This window comes from Pimephales promelas, chromosome 2 (assembly GCF_988280905.1).
Source record: "Pimephales promelas chromosome 2, fPimPro1.hap1.1, whole genome shotgun sequence".
Taxonomy (NCBI): Eukaryota; Metazoa; Chordata; class Actinopteri; order Cypriniformes; family Leuciscidae; genus Pimephales; species Pimephales promelas.
Window position 1 is genome coordinate 3,351,650 of NC_142770.1, and position 19,779 is coordinate 3,371,428.

Genomic DNA, 19,779 nt, shown 5'->3' on the forward strand with positions numbered 1-19,779 from the left:
TATAACTAATCTGGAGACACACACTGTGGCCCATTGTGAAAGCCCACAATCCACTTTAACATTTAGACGATGTCTCCTCAAGAAGATCAGGACTGTCAGCTTTGAATGACTGTGACTGATATTGCAATAAAAATGTTTGGATTTTTCTCATGTTTTAGCTACTACTACGCCTGATCCTGTTACAAGCAGAGACGTATCCACATCCACATCATCATCATCGCCAAAATGTGAGCATAATAACATCACTGAACTCTGTCAGACTGCAGGTCCCTCAAGGGTCATATGAGCTTTTTGCTCAATGCCAGGAATACATTAAAGAAATATTATTCTAAAAATGAAACTAACTTACTCATGTTATTCTAAACAAAAGGTTTGAGTTTTGAGGATATTCGAGTTCCTGACAGAGAATAAAATCAGCTTGTTGAAAATGTTACCATTGTTTCATTAGATTCTCCAGAAGGCCACGCCCCCTGTTGTGATTCTGTTGAAGCTGCGCTGCGATTGGTCGTCACTGCGCTGATGGGCGTGGCTTCTGCGGCTGCCGCTGTTCTTCTGGTCAATGACGTCAGAGCTGCAAGAGGATGACGAGAGAAAACAGAGCAGAAAACATTGAATCTATCCAGTTATTCATGTTTTAGAAAGATTTAAAGTCAAAATTCTTCTGTTTTTATCACTTTATCTACTTAAGCTTATTTTGGAAAGATTTAGAAATCTATATTCACAGATAGTATTGAAATGAAAATCTTATGCAACATGATAAATGTATTTTTGATCAGTTTAATATGAAAAAATAAACGGTGGTCAAAAACATTCTGGGGGAAAGATTTTTTTCTTTTTGCTGTTATCAGAAATAAATTAATTGTTTAATTTAAAGGTTTAGTTCACCCAAAAATGATGTCATTAATAACTCTTCTTCATGTCGTGCCAAGCCCGTCAGACCTCCGTTCATCTTCAGGACAGTTTAAGATATTTTAGATTTAGTCCAAAAGCTTTCTGTCCCTCCATTGGAAATGTGTGTTCGGTATACTGTAATATGTTATCATTTTAAATTTTCATATGAAAATATATTTATGCTAAACAGTAGATTTAGACCCTCACTGTTGTTTTCTTCTTTTATTTTTTCTCTTTTCCTTTTCTCTTTGTTTTTGTCATATATGTTGTATTGTGAATCATGTGATATGTTTTTCTGATGTATGGAAGTTATTCTTGTGCTATTTGTTGATAATAAAGCATTAAAAAAAGTTTATTCATCGAACATATCAAGTCATAATATTGTGTTTCTATGTATGTTTCTATATCTTAAACATAAGTGATGTCTACAGTTTCCACTTCACTTCAACTGTTAGATGTGCGAGCTGTAAACACCCTCAAAAATTAAACTATGACATAATTTGACCTCTAGGGGAACAACGTATTCTTACAGGCTAAACGGTGCCAAGATTCACAATTATCATTCTTCATATTAAAGATATTACAACCAATTTTAAAAACAAATGATGCTTTGATAAATGACAAATAATTATCCACGGTAAGCCATCGTTATCTTCATCTTTAAATGGTAAATTCATTCATACAGTGGTAAAGAAATTTACAAATAAAGTAAAAAATAAAAACGTAGTTGCTGCTTTATTTGATGATTTATTAATCTAAGTGTGTACCTACTACAAGCAGGACACATAGTGTACTACAGCGCCATTGTAATGGCTAATTTTGCATTTACATTTATACAAGTTTCTTTTCTTTCATATATGATCTTTATTTTCTTTTATATGTTTTCTTTTATTTCATTAAGATGTGATGGATGTGTGTGTAACTTTTACTAACGTTGGAGAAGATGTATTCATGAGCATTTAAAGGAAAATATTCATATCATCTAACATATACTCATAAGCATTTAAAAGGAAGATGTTCATGTAATCCAAAGGACATTGTTAAAGATATAACAAGCTGTTAGAAATGCATAAGTTAGAGTAAGCTTAAGGTATAACTAAACTGTTAGAAATGCATAAGTAATGTAAGCTTAGTGTGAGGACATAATGTTCTGTGTTTAACAAAGAAGCAAGCAGCATGGAAACATTTTAATAGCTCATTGTATTTCAAGTGTGAGTTATATTTGTGCAGGGTTTTGATCAAACAAAAGATAAAGCAGAACTTGCACCCAAGAGATAAATTGAGCAGAAAGGTGTGAGGTCGAACATAACTTGTAACCAAGAGATAAATTGAGGTGTGAAGCTGTATTTGAACATAGGAAACTTAACACAAACGTCATTGTGCTGTCCAAATTAAATATACGCTCTACAAGAATAGTCAAGGGCAGCGCAAACATGCCTCCTTGCTAGATGGTGTACGAGACAATCGGTAGCAAAACCAGATATAGCCTGCATGGTTTTTCAGGTATATAAGGATGATGAGAAGGACTAGCCTTCGCCTTCACATGTAGACACTGTTCTGTATGTTGAACGCCAAAAAAGATTGGATTTGTTTTCTTGCAAGAAAATAAACTTTTGATAATTTGACTTTTGAAAAGGTTTCCACTTGTCTTCTTCCTCCTATCTTTTCGAATAACAGAGAATCATTTCCACAACACCATCTAGTGTTCTTGACCAGGAACTCAACTTCCCGAGATATATCGGCTCCATCTAATGTGCTGTAAACATCTGGAAGTAGTTTACTCATGTTATTCTGTCATTAATTAACTTTCATTAATGGTAAACGTTTGTCACGCTGTGCTGCCATGGATATTTTTTTCTTCAGTGTGTGTCAATATGTAAGAAATGTAATTGTTCACCACTGTTTTTGTTTTGAAGTCACCACAATGGTGATCAGTGTCCAATCAGATTGGGCTCTTGGACCTTATATATTCATATTCAGATTTCTGATCTAGAAATTATGAAAGGCTATACAGTATGAAATAAATCAATTATTTTATTTTAAACTATTCTTTGCATGATTATGAGTCTTTTATTTTAATATTAATGTTACTTATGAAAGATTAATCTACAAGCATTTATGAATGTGAAATATTGAAACAACTGCTGAGATTAATGTTTAATTGATCTGAAAAACAAACAAACATCGCCTAACGATGCAGAAGAATACACAACACAACATTGGGGCGGGGTTTCAGAGAGGGCGTGTGTTTGGAGACAGGGGGCGTGGCCTAATTCAGTCTGGAGGAAGTTAGCAAATAGTTCAGATTGTGGACACTTGTTCTCTACACATCTTCACTGCAGACACACACACACACACACACACGTTTTCAGACTGACTGACACTCTTTCAGACCGCTGAACTATTAAAAATGTTTCACTCATTTGCTTTCAGCTGTTTGTGCTGTTGCTGTCTGGTTGGTAAGTTAGACAAGTTTATCATTTTTTACAGTTGCATATTGTGTATGTAGTCGCTCTAATGAACTTCACTTCCGCCTCACTGCAAATTCACTCGTGTAACTCTTAACACTAAAATAAAAGTGTACAATATAAGACGAGGTTCAGTAACTGTTCTCCACTCTTCTCATCTTTTTCAATAACTTCAAAATCACTTCAAACTTCAGTAAATGCTTCACCAAAACAACTGAAAGTGTGTGTGAGAGACTGTTTCTGTGTGTTCTTTAGGAGTGTTTGCTGGTACAGATGAACTGAAGTCAGTGATGGAGGGAGATTCAGTCTCTCTAAACTCTGGTCTCACTGAAATACAGAAAGGTGATAGGATAAAGTGGACATTTGGACCTAACAGGAATCTTATAGCTATAGCTAGAACTGATGGAGTGAACAATACGATCCGTGATGGTCCTGATGGGAGATTCAGAAACAGACTGAAGCTGGACAAGAAGACTGGATCTCTGACCATCATGAACATCACAACTGATCATACTGGAGTTTATGAAGTTGAGATCAGCGGCAGCAGCTCATCGTCTACATACAGATTCACTGTTACTGTCTATGGTGAGTAGAGAAACACAGCTCTCTCTATTATATACTGTATTACAGAAGTGGCGTTTTATTGTCATAATTCTTCTCAATACTACACAACAAAAATGTTTTAAATTATTTGTGATCTTAGAAATTTCTCTCTGATACTGTAATTACATTTAAAATATTAATCCATCTGCTTCTCAAAACACTGAAAACTGACCATGAGAAAAGCTCCTAACTTTAGTGTGGATAATGTGTCTCTTTCACACCTGTCAATCATACATTCATAATATTTGAAAACTCATAAAGCTCATAAAGCTCACTTCAAATGAATGCTGTTGGTCAGAGAGTGTGTGCATGAGAATGTGTTTTAACTGGACGTTTGTGGTTAATGTGCTTCAGTGTTTGCATGTCTTGAGCTGTGAATAGCGTGAGTGTGTGTTTCTGTGAATCACGAGAGTTGAAGGAGCGACAATTTAACTTCCTCATATGAGAAACAGTTTTACTGAGAATGCTAATGTCTGACAAACCTCTCTGTGATATCCATGAATGTGAAATATTGATATACTGTATATCAGTTTACTATGTGTATGTGAAAAGAAAAGATGTTCAGCTGCATATGCATCTCTCTATATTTCCATGATTTGCATATAAAAGCTAAGACCTTGCAGATATAAGCAAATTTTAGTAGAAGTTATTTCCAGCACTATCGACTGTTAGACGTTTTTTTTCTAAGAAGTTTCCCCTTTTCTTGTTATCCTTTTTTAAAAAAACATCATCTGTTGGTTTGTCAATGACAAAAACAAGTGAATAATTGTAAGAATTTATGCATGCACAAGTGATGGTTCAAGTAATAACATGATCTATTAGCATAAGAGTAAGAAGCTTTGTTGCAGCCGCTAGCGTGTTTCATGACAAACACTAACGCCATCATCATGTCATGTGACTGATGCTCTATATTAACACTTCCTTCAGCAGACTGAGAAAAACATGATTATCTTACACTTTTAAAAGCCTCCAAGAAACTTTACTTTTCTATAGGCATTAATGTAAAGAAATGCTTTATAAGGGAAAAATGGTCTTTTTTAAGGCTATGCTAACCAGCGGTTCTTTGAGCTCTGGTCAGGGATTGATACAGTAGTGGTTAAAGTGATGTTGACCACTGATGTTTTTATTGAATAATGAGAGAGTTTTTTAGGGCCGAGCACCGATGGACCCGATTGGAATTACTCCATTTATAGCCAGATGTTTTTCAACACATATAAATATAACAAAACATAATAACATTTAAGAAGAACAAATATTAATAAGCATAAAAACCCAAAACATTTACAGATGCTACGCATTGAAAACCCCTTGGGTAGGATTAGGGGGGAGGGGAGTGGGGAGGTCGTGCGTATTATACTCCATAAAGTGCGTATCGTATGCACACGAAAAATGCGTACCATATACACGCAAAAACTATTTTTGGCATATAAATGGCACGAGAAATGACATTTGTGCTATAGATACGATCATACGAACTTTCATGAGATCGGGCTCCAACATCTCAACATGTAAAGTTTAAGTAAAAAAAACACACACACTCACCATAACATTAAAATAACGCAAATGATTGCACTTGGATTCTTCCCTATAACCAACACCTTTAGATCACTTTTTTCTTTGTTCATCTGGCAGGTATAACTCGGATAAAAGTCAAACAAAATCTAAAGTTAAAGGGTTAGTTCACCCAAAAATGAAAATTAAGTCATTAATTACTCACCCCCATGCTGTTCCAACCCCGTAAGACCTTCGTTCATCTTCGGAACACAAATAAAGATATTTTTGATTGAATCTGAGAGCTGGATCACTCTTCCATTGGCTTCCTAAGGGACTGGCTCTTGACGGCCCAGAAAGTCATTAAAGAAAAGGTTTAAATATTCCATGTGACTACAGCGGCTCAACTATAAGTTTATCAAGTGACGAGACTATTTTTTGTGCGAAAAAAAACAACATAAATAACGGCTTTATTTGACTATTCCTTTACTTCCTTATGGGGACATGCGCGAGAACTGAGACGAGGACGATCTCCTTCGACTTGTTACCGGCTGCTCACCGCTTAGGAGTTTTACCGCCCCCTACCGTATAAGATGATGTGCTGATATAGCTGGAAGTGTAAAACTTTCTATTTACAAGCAGAGGAAGATGCGCGCTGTACATACGCTTTTCAATTAGCGTATTTTCCGCACTACAAGGTGCACTTAAAAGCCTTTAATCTTCTCAAAAAACGGCAGTATGCCTTATTATCATCTTATACGGTAGGGGGCGGTAAAACTCCTAAGCGGTGAGCAGCCGGTAACAAGAAGTCAGTCTCTCTCTACCTCTGGAGGTGGAATATCAGGATAAAAACACCTACAGCTGTGTGCTGAACAATCCCATCAGCAACCAGACCACACATCTGGACATCAACACACTCTGCAGACACACATGTGCAGGTACACCACCACTCTCATCGAGAATATCATCGAGATTTATAAGATGTCAGAAATGATGAATGGGCTTCTGTCATCTCATGTTTTGTTTTAAAACTGTTCTTAATTATTTTCAAATTCATGAAAGACTAAAGTACGTTTGTTGAAAATCTCAACTTAATTTATCATTTGTTTCATTAGTTCCTCCAGAAAGCCACGCCCCCCGTTGTGATTCTGTTGAACCTGTGCTGCGATTGGTCGTCACTGCGCTGATGGGCGTGGCCGCCGCCGCTGCTGTTGTTCTTCTGGTCAATGACATCAGATCTACAAGAGCTAAAACGGAGAAAAAAGAAGAGATATCATAAAAATTGTGGCATATATTGGATTTTCAATGGTAAAGATGAAAATATGTGTGGTTTAATTGTTTAGTGATAGTAAAAATAATTTTGACTCACTTTGAGGCTAATACTATGAATATTCTTTAATTTAATTAATTTTTTTAATTCATTAATATTATTTTTTTTTGTTAATTGCACTGTTTTAAATTCTTAATGCATGTTGCTATTTTAATTTCCTTTCATGAATGTATGCAGCAACTGTAAACACGAATAAATCACTGAACTGAATATTACCTGATATAAAGCTGAGAATATGCTTCATATGCCTACAGTATAAAAGTGTTGCCATGATAAGAATAAAATATCAATTCAGATTCAGATTGAATGACCAATGAATAAAATCACATTTTTATTGGTTACAGCTTGAAGTGTAAAGCTTGTTCTCATACAGATATGGCCTTTTTTTGTTATTTATTTGTCATTTAAATGAATAAAAACAGGGCAAGAGAGTATCCCATCACCCATTCAGCCGATTTTCTGATATTTAGAAGAATATCAGTAACCAGACAGTTTCTGGTCATTGACTTCCATGGAAAAAGTGGAAAAAAAAAAAAAAGCGAAATTCCAAAAAAAGTGGATTATCCCTTTAAATATATAAAACATTTAAGTTTACTTAATCCGTTTGTGTTGGATTACATGAATGATTTGTGCTGCATTAACTGAAACTGGGTGGTGCTTGTTAGTTCCCAGCATGCTTTGCATATGGTTGCATTAAGAGAGCATACATGTTAAAATTAAGTGTTTTTAAGAAAACGAGATAAGGGGAAGATTTGCTAGTGCGTAATTGTGTTTAAAGTTCAATTACATTGCAATAATTGAACCATTTAAATTACAGGCGTCAGCTAATTTTGACACAGTGGTACAACAAAAATCTATTTATCACTGCGTCTGCGTTGCTACACCAACCATCATGTTAACGAACAGCCTGACAGTGTTTGATTTGGTACATTCATTTCAAACATTAAGCAAGCTTACCTTTATGCTGGTGCCAAGGGTCCAGAAATGAGCAGTGGGTCCGGTGTACGTTGGTTAAACACCCGTTGATCTCCCGGTCAACCAAAAATCTATTGATTTTCAATCATATTTCCCGGTCAACTATAAACCAATGACTTTAACACATTCAACGATCGCCCGGTAAACCAAATATCAATGCTTAATCAATCATAAAGATAACTCAATGTTGTTCCAATATCATTGCCATCAACATTAATAACATCATGTTTTCATCGACGGAGTAACAGTGATTCAACATTAATTTTGCTTAATGTAATAATCAATAATAATCAAATAATATATAAAATAATCAATTCAAGGTTTTTAGAGAAACGTAGAGAACTCATCCAAAAATTCAGCTTCATTTATTTTGAATAGAAAACTGAACTATAACTTCTCCAATCATTGTTAGGACAGACTCATGATCCTGTTTTTTTAACTGGTCCAACTTTTAAGTCATGATACTTTTACCACCACATTTACACAATATTTTCAGAGAAATACATTTATTTATTTGTTGTTGTAACTGCAGATTAGATTAAATTCTATTTCTGGTTAATGCTGAAATTTAGAAGTAAATGAGATTAATAAATTAATGTAGTCCAAACAGTAGTGTGAGTGGTCATAAACCAAGAGAGTAAATTGAAGTTCCACCCCTAACACACACACACACACACACACACACACACACACACACACACACACACACACACACACACACACACACACACACACACACACACACACACACACACATATTAACACAGACTGAAGCAGTTTTCACCTCAGTAGACTCTCTACAGGACTTTAAACATTTCCCCTTTTCTGAACTGAGGAAGAAAATGTTTCACTCGTTTGTTTTCTGCTGTTTGTGCTTTTGGCGTCTGGTTGGTAAGTTCAAAACTTTTATTTTGTTTAATATATATATATATATATATATATATATATATATATATATATATATATATATATATAGTTTCAAGTAGAATCATGAATCAAACTAAGATATCTCTGTGTTTGCGTAGTTTTCTACTGGCATCTTACTGTAATGAATGAAATCTGAAGTCTTAGTGTTATAAAAGTCCCTCGGCTGTTTCCATCTGAAAGTTCTGCAATAGAAATAACAGGATTCTGTCCCATCAGAATTTCAAAGCAGAAAGGGCATAAATCTTAAACGAAAATGCACTATTCTACTTTCCAAAGCTTATTGTATAATGCAGGATAACTTGCTATGATTTATTAGATCAGGTAATGTACAGTATGTGTGTTTGTAATGGGACTGAACTGTAATACTGTTCATTCAGTTCCTCTAGAAATTCAGTCAACAAGTGTCTTTCTTTGATTACTATAATAACTGATCATTATAAATGACAATCTGAAAGATCATTATATTGTGTTTTGATGAACACTGATAGCTCATGTGTTGATAATATACATTTGAGAAATAGAGACCATTTCACAAGATGTAAACAACACTGGTCCAGAAGCACTTCCTGTTTCAGTTTTTTAACACTACATAAAAGCTGGGATAAAATACAACCAACAGAACATTTAAAACTGAATCAAAAAGTTAAACAAACATCTTTAAGATGTTTTCTTTACATGTGAAATAAAGAAAACAGTTACAAACTGAAACAGGAAGTGTTTCTGGACCAGTGTTGTTTACATCTTGTGAAATGGTCTATAACAGAATAACAGAAGAAATAGTTTGTTGTAATTTTAGAGTTTTGAAACGTTGGCCTGATAGTGAAAAATAAAAAATAAAGAGATCTGTGTTTTGATTCAATAAATAGATTTTTGGGCATCAAACACAAACGGTGTTCATTTACACTATATAAGACCATGACTGATGATCGGCCTCACAAAACTTTAAATGTATGTTGTTAAAGCCCGAGATGCTGATGTCTAGTTAAATGAACCTAAAACAGATCTGTCACCGCTGTCGTATTTTGCCTTGTAATACATGATTTCACTTCTGATGTTGAAGTTCAGCAAGAGCCAAAGCTTAAATACTCACTTTTATTTTAAAGCATCTACCAACTCCAAAGCCAAAACTAAAGTTTGGGATCATTTCAAACCTACAAGCTTAAAGTTGAAGCTTGATTAAACCAATGTTAAGATATTTATTTTACTGTAACGAGAACTTCATCGTGTGACTGAGAAACTGTCTGTGTTCTCCAGTGTTTGCTGATGGTGCAGTGAAGATCATTTCAGTGATGAAGGGAGATTCAGTCACTCTAGAATCTGGTGTTACTCGAATAAAGGAAAGAGATCTGATAACATGGATGTTTGAACCTTTAAATACTAAAATAGCTGAAATCGATAAAGATGCTGGAATCTCCTCCACATATGATGGTCCTGATGGGAGATTCAGAGACAGACTGAAGCTGGATCATGAAACTGGATCTCTGACCATCACAAACACCACAACCACAGACTCTGGACTTTATAATGTGACCATCAATCGCCGCGGGGGAAGGACCGCAATCAGATTCAATGTTACTGTATATGGTGGTGAGTCACAATTACAGACGTGCTTCTGTATCCTAGTATTTACTAGTAAAACAAATGTTAAGGGCACTACTCATATTTCCTTAAAAAAAGAAAATCTAATTTAATACGGTTCAAAATAAGTATTTAAGTTTTAGAATACGTAATCTTAAAGGGATACTCCACTTTTTTTTGGAAATAGGCTCATTTTACAACTCCCCCAGAGTTAAACAATTGAGTTTTACCGTTTTCGAATCCATTCAGACGATTTTCTGATATTTCGAAGAATATCAATAACCAGGCAGTTTCTGGTCTCATTGAATACCATAGGAAAAAAATATACTATGGGAGTCAATGAGACCAGAAACTGTCTGTTCACTGATATTCTTCTAAATATCAGAAAATCGGCTGAATGGATTCGAAAACGGTAAAACTCAACAGTTTAACACTGAGGGAGTTGTAAAATGAGCCTATTTTCAAAAAAAAGTGGAGTATCCCTTTAACTTAACTAAAAAAAAATTTTCAAAACTCCCTACTTGCCAATCCGATTCACATGCATATACCGCATTGATTGTGCTGGAGGCATACAGCGCGCACATGGTACTGGCTAGCCGAGGAATCAAACTAAAACACAAGAGGAACAGCGATCAACTAAACCTAATACAAAAACACAATTAACAATACCCAACAATAACCACAAACCGTACTTTTTACAATCTCATTAGAAAAATAAATCAAGACGCTCACAAACACTGTATAAAATCCTCAAATTTCCAAGATTAAAATAGGAACGGACGTGCCAACCGGCCTACAAATCCACAATGTTTGCGTCTGCATTAGAAACATTTCCCTAATTTAGTAAAACAAGGCTTCATAAATATGAAACAAAACAATATCTGTTTTTCTAGTCCATCTGCTAGATCATGCTCACACACAAACAAACATGGACGTGTACATCACAGAGTTTGTGTCTGCATTTAAAACATCTAATTCAGTGAATAAAAGCTTTGTAATATAAAACCAAACAGCCAATATTCGCTTAACACTCACCCAGACCGAATCTGTGCACCAACACACGAGGATGTGCTGCCATCTTGGTCTAGACAAAAAATTGGACCTCCTCTATAGGCCTCCTTTCAGGTGCCAGCTCAAAAACACTCCTGGCCTCTCACTGGCTACACATACATCAGTTTGTGTGTTTTACTTGACATCTGTTTTAAGTAAATCCCATTTGAATGACTGATTCTGGGAATCCCTTTGCATCATGGAAATCATTCGGCCTTAAGTTATGAGCGGGACACCTTTATCTGCACGGAGGGATGGTGTTTCCTCATTTTGCATAATGCTTTAATAAATAATGTTTTGGATTCTCATATCTTTGATAAGTTTCAGTCTGATTTTTGTAAAAACTGACACAAAACAAGTCCATATTTCATTTCTGGAAGTCGGGCTAAATGAGCAAGCACTGCAGACATTAGAGAATACATGAAGAGATCATTTCAGTGATCACACTGATAACTTCTAAAACAAAGTAAAATCTCCAGAGATGTCATTCAACTCAAATCTAGCATGGCGGCCTGTACAGAGACAAATTACTGAACAAAATCTCTGACAAAAGAATGACAATTCTGTCATTCATGTGCAGGTACAGCAGCGCTGATTATATTAACATTCATTAACTGATGTGTGGATTTATTGAGATTTATAAGATGTCAGACATGATGACCCAGCAAACAAATTTTGGTTCTGGGACAGCCCATTCTCACCCCCAAGGCGTCACTTAACTGACGCCTTGGGAAGCATTTGGAGATGCTACAATATCTGACACTTTAGGCGCCCTTTAGCGTCAGTTAGATGACGCCGTAGGATCGCGTCATGTAAGTGACGCTAAAGGGCGCCTAAAACGTCAAATATTGAAGCATGGTCAAAGGTGACGCCTTGGGGTGAGAATGCGTTGTCTGGGAACGTTAGTTTTTGGATCCCAGAACGTTCCTACTTTTCCCTTAAGGTTAAGGGAACGTTCCCGGAACATTCTCCTTACGTTATAAAAATGGAACCTATAACTTACATGGAACGTTCCTATAACGTTCTTGTTTGGTTCCCCCCCACAAAAAAAACCTCATGGGACCATTCGGGAACGTTCTGTGTTTGCTGGGAAGAAGCTTTGTTGCAGCCGCTAGCGTGTTTCATAAACCCTAATGCCATCATCATGTCATGTGACTGATGCTCTATTAACACTTCCTTCAGCAGACTGAGAAAAACATGATTATCTTACACTATTAACGTTACTTTTCTATAGGCATTAATGGAAAGAGATGCTTTATAAGGGTGAAATGGTCTTTTTTAAGGCTAACCAGCTAAAACGCGAGCCGCTGTTGATATGGACGGTTCTTTGAGCTCTGGTCAGGGATTGATACAGTAGTAGTTAAAGTGATGTCTGGAGAGGATGTTTGCACAATATGAGATAAAACAAAACAACTATAACTAATCTGGAGAGAATATCTCACAGAAAGAGCACACAGGACACAAGCTTGCCTAAACTTCTTCTTGTTTATCTCTGTAGTTATCTAATAAACCGCATTATGAACTGCAACGATTGTTGGCTCTTTGATGAATGTATTTGGTCCTCTTTTGTAATCCACTTTGGATAAAACATCTGCTAAAAGCATAAATGTGATGTAAATGTAGTGATTGTGAAATAAGCTTTGAGAACCAGTGCTCTCTCTCTCTCTCTCTCTCTCTCTCTCTCTCTCAATTCAATTTCAATTCAATTCAATTCAAAGGGGCTTTATTGGCATGAAAGTTTTTCAAACAATGTTGCCAAAGCATATACAACAAATACTCTATACACATATATATACATATACATACACACACACATATATATATATATATATATACACATACATGCACATATACATACATAAACACTTAACACAATATTTGGATATATCTGTGTGTGTGTGTGTGTGTGTGTGTGTGTGTGTGTGTGTGTGTGTGTGTGTGTGTGTGTGTGTGTGTGTGTGTGTGTGTGTCGATCACTCATTCACTGCCCCTCAGGTTGTGGCATGTTTGAATATATTGGGCAGCAAGATAAGTTTTGTCTCCTTCTCCCAGGAGAAAGTTTAACTTAGAAATGTCATCCAGGTCTATGAAATTTGGGATTATATAGTTAAATTTGTTAAAGTAAAGGTCCCTTGTGTCTTTGAACGCTTCACATTTTAGGAGAAAGTGCATCTCCGTCTCAACCTCACCTGTCAAACAGTGATCACACGTTCTGTTTTCTTTTGGTTGCCACAATTTTTTGTGTCTTCCTGTTTCAATTGCCAGTTTGTGATCACTGAGCCTGTACCTGGTTAGGATCTGTCTCTGCTTTCTATCTCTGACAGTAGAGAGATATTCTGCTAATTTATATTCTCTTTTTAGGGTCAGATAACATTCTAGTCTACTTTGGCTTTTAGTTTCTTCTTTCCAATGTTCCAGATAGGTTTCTTTGCATTGTGTTATGATTTGCTTGACTCTGATTGGTGTTTGGACGGCAGTGTTGTTCTGAGGCTGCTCAGACTGTCTCTGATGTGGGGCAGTTTGTCTTAGTACCAGTTGACATAGGGGACTCTTTTCTGGGCTCAGCTCCTGGGTTCGGAGGGCCTTGGAGTGAAGTGTGTTTTGGGGGCTGGATTTCAGGTGGTTAAAAAAGTTGAGTGTTCTCTTTTGGATGTTAATTATCAGGGGGTATCTGCCTAATTCTGCTCTGCATGCATTTGTTGGTGTGTTTCTGTGTACGTGTAGAATGTATCTGCAAAATTCTGCATGAAGAGATTCTGTTGGGTGTTTGTCCCAACGGGTATAGCTCTGATGACTGAGTGGACCCCATATTTCACTACCATATAGCGCAATGGGCTGGATGACACTGTCAAATATTTTAAGCCAGATTTTAATTGGAATTTGGAAGTTATAGAATTTTCTCTTAATTGCATGTATAGCTCTTCGAGCTTTTTCTTTTAGTTCATTCACTGCCATGTTGAAACTCCCTGATGCTGATATGGTTATACCAAGGTAGGTATAGCTCATGCTGTGTTCAATGACATCATTATTGATGGTGAATTGATGTTTGTTCTCCTGACATCTTGGGCGTTTTTGGAAGATCATGATATTAGTTTTCTTCATATTTACAGCCAGAGCCCAGTTCTGACAGTACTTTTCTACGATGTCTAGCTGTTGCTGTAATCCTTGTTTAGTAGGAGACAGTAGAACGAGATCGTCAGCATAAAACAGGGACTTCACCTCTCGATCTAGAAGGGTGAGGCCAGGAGCAGCACATTGATCTAACTCAACAGCAAGCTCATTGATGTATATATTAAATAATGTTGGACTAAATTGCAACCCTGCCGAACACCTCTTCTTTGGGTGAAGAAATCAGTTTGTTTGTTGCCAATTTTAATAGCGCACATATTTTCTAAATACATAGATTTAACTAGATCATACATTTTGCCCCCTATACCACATTTTAGAAGTCTGTAAAAGAGACCTTCATGCCAAATAGAATCAAAAGCTTTTCTGAAATCAATGAAACAAGAGAATATTTTACCATTTTTAGTTTGGTGTACATGTTTATTAATTAATGTGTGTAAGGTATATATATGATCAGTGGTGCGGTGTTTTGGGAGGAAACCAATCTGGCTTTTACTTAAGATGGAGTGTTCCTCAATGAAATCTAGCATTCTTTTATTGAGAATGCTGCAGAATAATTTGCCTAGACAGCTGCTGACAGAGATGCCACGGTAGTTATTAGGGTCTGATTTGTCCCCACTCTTATGAATGGGGGAAATGAGCCCTTTGCACCAGATGTCAGGAAAACATCCTGACTGTAGAACAATATTGAACAGCTTTAACATTGCAGCCTGCATCTCTGGGGTGCTGCATTTCAGCATCTCGTTTTTAATGTTGTCTGGACCACAAGCTTTCCTCGGCTGGAGAGATTTTGTCTGTGTGATCAATTCTTCCCAAGTAATTGGAGAATCGAGAGGGTTTTGGTTGTCTTTAATTGTCTGTTCTAATATTTGGAGTTTTTCTTTTACAAAATTTTGTTCTGGTCTAATTTGTTTAATTGGTATGTATTTGTAAAGGTTTTCAAAACGTGTTTTCCAGATATCACCATTTTGAATGGGTAATGCTTGTTGTGGTTTTGTGTTGAACTTGTTCCACATATTCCAGAATTGATCTTGATTAATGGCGTTTTCAATGTCTTCAAGTTTCCTGTGGGTATAATTTTGTTTTTTGTTCCTAATTGTACATTTGTATTTATTTAAAATGTCATTGTATCGAATGCGTAAGGCCGGGTTGTTTGGTTGGCGGTGTTTTTCATTTGCTATATTTCTAAGGTCTTTTCTGATGGTCTTGCATTCTTTATCAAACCATTTCTCAACATTTTGTCTTCTAATAGGCTTATGTTTCTGTTTTATGAGGTCAGCTCTGATGGCTGCCTTATGGAATATCGTGTTGATGTCATCAGTCGCCTTGTTTATACCGTTTTTGGTAGGGACATATTGAGTTTGGTCATATATGGAGATGTCATTCATCAGATCAGGTGATTTGAAGGCCATGATGAGTTTGTCTCCACTGTCTGTGGCCCATCTGTAGCCAGGATTTAACTCATACAGCTTACTGGGTTCTTTTGTTTTGGGATTTAATTTGATCTGGGAGTTTGATTGATCTGGGAGTTTAAAGAACAGATTTATTTGGTTGTGGTCTGAAAGTGGGGATTGTTGTCTGACAGTGAATGCACTGATAGTTGAGGGGTCCATGTCAGTGATTGCATAGTCTACTACACTAGATCCATGAGCTGAGGAGTAGGTGAATCTCCCTAAAGAGTCCCCTCTGAACCTACCATTAACTATGTACAGGCCTAAAGCCCGACAGAGATGCACTATCTCCCTGCCACTTTGATTAATTTCACAATCGAGGTTGTTCCGATGGGTGAGGGTTGGTGTGTTAAACAGGGGGGCCTGATCAAATACATGTTTGTGGTTCTGTGGGTCGATGACATCAGGTTCAATTCCTGTTCGTGCATTTAGATCACCAGTTAGAAGAACATTTCCCTGGGCCTGGAAGTAGGCGGTTTCTGAATGGAGAGTATCAAAAATATCTTCTTCAAAATAAGGAGAATCAACTGGGGGTATATATATTGCACATAGATAGAGATCTCTATCAGTAATGCCAAGGGTTTGATCAATTCTCAACCAAATATGGGATTTACCCTGTTTTACTGTTGAGATTTGACTGCATAGATCTTCTTTGTACCACACCAAGATCCCCCCCGATGTTCTGCCCGTACGGATGTTTTTAAATTTTATAGAGGGCACCATGATTTCATTATATCCTGGGGGACAGTGAATGAGTGAATTATTTTTACACCATGTTTCTGTCAATATAATTAAGTCAACATCTTTTATAGATTTAATGAATTCAGGGTCTTCACTCTTCTCTCTCTCTCTCTCTCTCTCTCTCTCTGAACTGGAAAAGGTTCATTAGATTAATCTGGTGTATTGCGCCATCTAGTGTTCACAACCATAATAATTCATTTTCTTCTTTAATATCATCCATTTTATACACTGTTTTCATGTTTTATTACTAATGATGTATGTGATGTTGCGATAGCTAAAACATTTTTTTATTGAATAATGAGAAAGATCTTTTTAGGGCCGAGCACCGATGAACCCGATTGGAATTACTCCATTTATTGCCAGGTGTTTTTCAACACATATAAATATAACAAAACATAATAACATTTAAGAATAACAAATATTAAAAAGCATAAAGACCCAGATAGGTTTAGTCAAAATAAACATTTACAGATAATTAACATATGTACAGTATTTTTAATAATAATATGAGTAAATAGGACTCAATGTGATCTTATTTGCTTGCAATGCTTCTCCTGAACTTCATCAGACAACACCAATCTAACAAGAGTTATTATGCCAAAACATTCGTTTTTAGTGTTTTCTAGAAAGCAGTTCATTTAAATTGAAATCTCAAAAATAAATGATGAATTTTAGGATTGTTTATTGTAAATTAATATAATATTTAGGTCACGATTTTCCGTTTGTGTAGTAAATCTGCTGTAAAAGCTGAGCTGTAAATATGTGGGCAAGCTCATAATATCACCATCTCAACATCAAGTAAAGAAACACACTCATTAAAACATAACATTAAAATAACGCAAATGATTGCACTTGGATTCTTCCCTGCCATTTCAAATGATATAAAACTATTTATGCGTGTTCATTTTATGATGTCATACATTTAACCCTGTGACGTCTGTTTTATTGTTTGTTAACACACATTAATTTACATAATATGCATCTGCATCCATCACTAATCGTCCTGCCTAGTGCTGTGACATTTATAATAATCCATAATTATTAATTAGACCCAGCATCGCAATACACTCTTCACATTCTGCGAGCGCTTGAAAACAGAATCAATTTGCAAAATAATTGGTTCAATGGATTTCAAAAAGCTTTGTTTCCCCCATCAATATAACAAGACTGCCCAAATTTATAAATGACTTGTTAAAAAGACAAGCTCAAAGTCACCTATATTAAGTAGACTACTATGTATGTGTGTGTGTGAACAAATGTCTTTGCACACACACACTGTGGCCCATTGTGAAAGCCCACAATCCACTTTAACATTTAGACGATGTCTCCTCAAGAAGATCAGGACTGTCAGCTTTGAATGACTGTGACTGATATTGCAATAAAAATGTTTGGATTTTTTGTTTTAGCTACTACTACTATGCCTGATCCTGTTACAAGCAGAGTATCCACATCCGAATCATCATCATCGCCAAAATGTGAGCATAATAACATCACTGAACTCTGTCAGACTGCAGGTACCTCAGGGGTCATATGAGCTTTTTGCTCAATGCCAGGAATGCATTAAATAAATATTATTCTAAAAATGAAACTAACTTACTCATGTTATTCAAAACAAAAGGTTTGAGTTTTTAGGAAGTTCGAGTTCCTGACAGAGAATAAAATCAGCTTGTTGAAAATGTTACCGTTGTTTCATTAGATTCTCCAGAAGGCCACGCCCCCTGTTGTGATTCTGTTGAAGCTGCGCTGCGATTGGTCGTCACAGCGCTGATGGGCGTGGCTTCTGCGGCTGCCGCTGTTCTTCTGGTCAATGACGTCAGAGCTGCAAGAGGATGACAAGAGAAAACAGAGCAGAAAACATTGAATCTATCCAGTTAATCATGTTTTAGAAAGATTTAAAGTCAAAATTTTTCTGTTTTTATCACTTTATCTACTTAAGCTTATTTTGGAAAGATTTAGAAATCTATATTCACAGATAGTATTGAAATGAAAATCTTATGCAACATGATAAATGTATTTTTGATCAGTTTAATATTAAAAAATAAACGGTGGTCAAATACATTCTGGGGGAAAGATTTTTTTTCTTTTTCTTTTTGCTGTTATCAGAAATAAATTAATTGTTTAATTTAAAGGTTTAGTTCACCCAAAAATGATGTCATTAATAACTCTTCTTCATGTCGTCCCAAGCCCGTCAGACCTCCGTTCATCTTCAGGACAGTTTAAGATATTTTAGATTTAGTCCGAAAGCTTTCTGTCCCTCCATTGGAAATGTGTGTCCGGTATACAGTAATATGTTATCATTTTAAATTTTCATATGAAAATATATTTATGCTAAACAGTAGATTTAGACCCTAACTGTTGTTTTCTTCTTTTATTTTTTTCTCTTTTCCTTTTCTCTTTGTTTTGTCATATATATTGTATTGTGAATCATGTGATCTGTTTTTCTGATGTATGGAAGTTATTCTTGTGCTATTTGTTGATAATAAAGCATTAAAAAAAGTTTATTCATCGAACATATCAAGTCAGAATATTGTGTTTCTGTGTATGTTTCTATATCTTAAACGTAAGTGATGTCTACAGTTTCCACTTCACTTCAACTGTTAGATGTGCGAGCTGTAAACACACTCAAAAATTAAACTATGACATGATTTGACCTCTAGGGGAACAACATATTCTTACAGGCTAAACGGTGCCAAGATTCACAATTATCATTCTTCATATTAAAGATACTACAACCAAATGATGCTTTGATAAACGAAAAATAATTATCCACGGTAAGCCATTTTTATCTTCATCTTTAAATGGTAAATTCATTCATACAGTGGATGATTTATTTGATGATTTATTAATCTAAGTGTGTACCTACTAAAAGCAGGACACATAGTGTATTAGAGCGCCATCTAGTGTTCTTGACCAGGAACTCAACTTCCCGAGATATACAGACCCCATCTAATGTGCTCAGTCAACATCCGGAAGTAGTTTACTCATGTTACTTCAGATTTTTCAACTGTTTTTTCATTTATTAATTTTCATTAATGGTAAAGGTTTGGCACGCTGTGCTGACATATTTTTTCCTTCAGTGTGTGTGAATATAAGAAATGTAATTGCTCACCACTATTTTTGTTTTAAAGTCACCACAATGGTGATCAGT

The 19,779-nt window shown here is 35.9% G+C and overlaps 3 protein-coding genes and 1 long non-coding RNA gene across 5 annotated transcripts in view; 3 read left to right on the top strand and 1 right to left on the bottom strand.

Annotated features, from left to right (window-relative positions):
- LOC120486576 (cell adhesion molecule CEACAM5-like) overlaps window positions 1-808 on the top strand; it is a 96,033-nt gene extending 95,225 nt beyond the window's left edge. Inside the window, exons 8-9 of the mRNA XM_089120785.1 lie at window positions 159-266; window positions 449-808. Coding sequence (XP_088976911.1) covers window positions 159-266; window positions 449-585 — 245 coding nt within the window. The 3' untranslated portion in view covers window positions 586-808. The remainder of the gene's footprint in view (window positions 1-158; window positions 267-448) is intronic.
- The window catches only part of LOC120493264 (uncharacterized), a 56,225-nt gene extending 44,868 nt beyond the window's left edge, over window positions 1-11,357 (bottom strand). Inside the window, exon 1 of the mRNA XM_089120743.1 lies at window positions 11,299-11,357. The gene's annotated coding sequence lies outside the window, so the exon portion shown is untranslated. The remainder of the gene's footprint in view (window positions 1-11,298) is intronic.
- LOC120486637 (uncharacterized) lies at window positions 3,199-7,215 on the top strand. Of its 2 annotated transcripts, XM_089121670.1 has the most exons (3): window positions 3,199-3,350; window positions 3,615-3,944; window positions 6,569-7,215. In XM_089121670.1, the coding sequence occupies exons 1-3, from the start codon at window positions 3,302-3,304 to the stop codon at window positions 6,730-6,732; spliced, it is 543 nt and encodes a 180-aa protein (XP_088977796.1). In that variant the 5' UTR covers window positions 3,199-3,301; the 3' UTR covers window positions 6,733-7,215. The 2 variants fall into 2 exon arrangements, 1 of the variants encoding a protein (XP_088977796.1); XR_016146921.1 differs by lacking the exons at window positions 3,199-3,350; window positions 3,615-3,944 and adding an exon at window positions 5,253-6,391.
- A 6,494-nt stretch (window positions 11,358-17,851) lies between the features above and the next one.
- LOC148995708 (uncharacterized) lies at window positions 17,852-19,130 on the top strand. Its single transcript, XR_016147009.1, has 2 exons — window positions 17,852-18,106; window positions 18,328-19,130. It is a non-coding gene; the product is annotated as an uncharacterized LOC148995708 (long non-coding RNA).
- The last annotated feature ends 649 nt before the right edge of the window (window positions 19,131-19,779 follow it).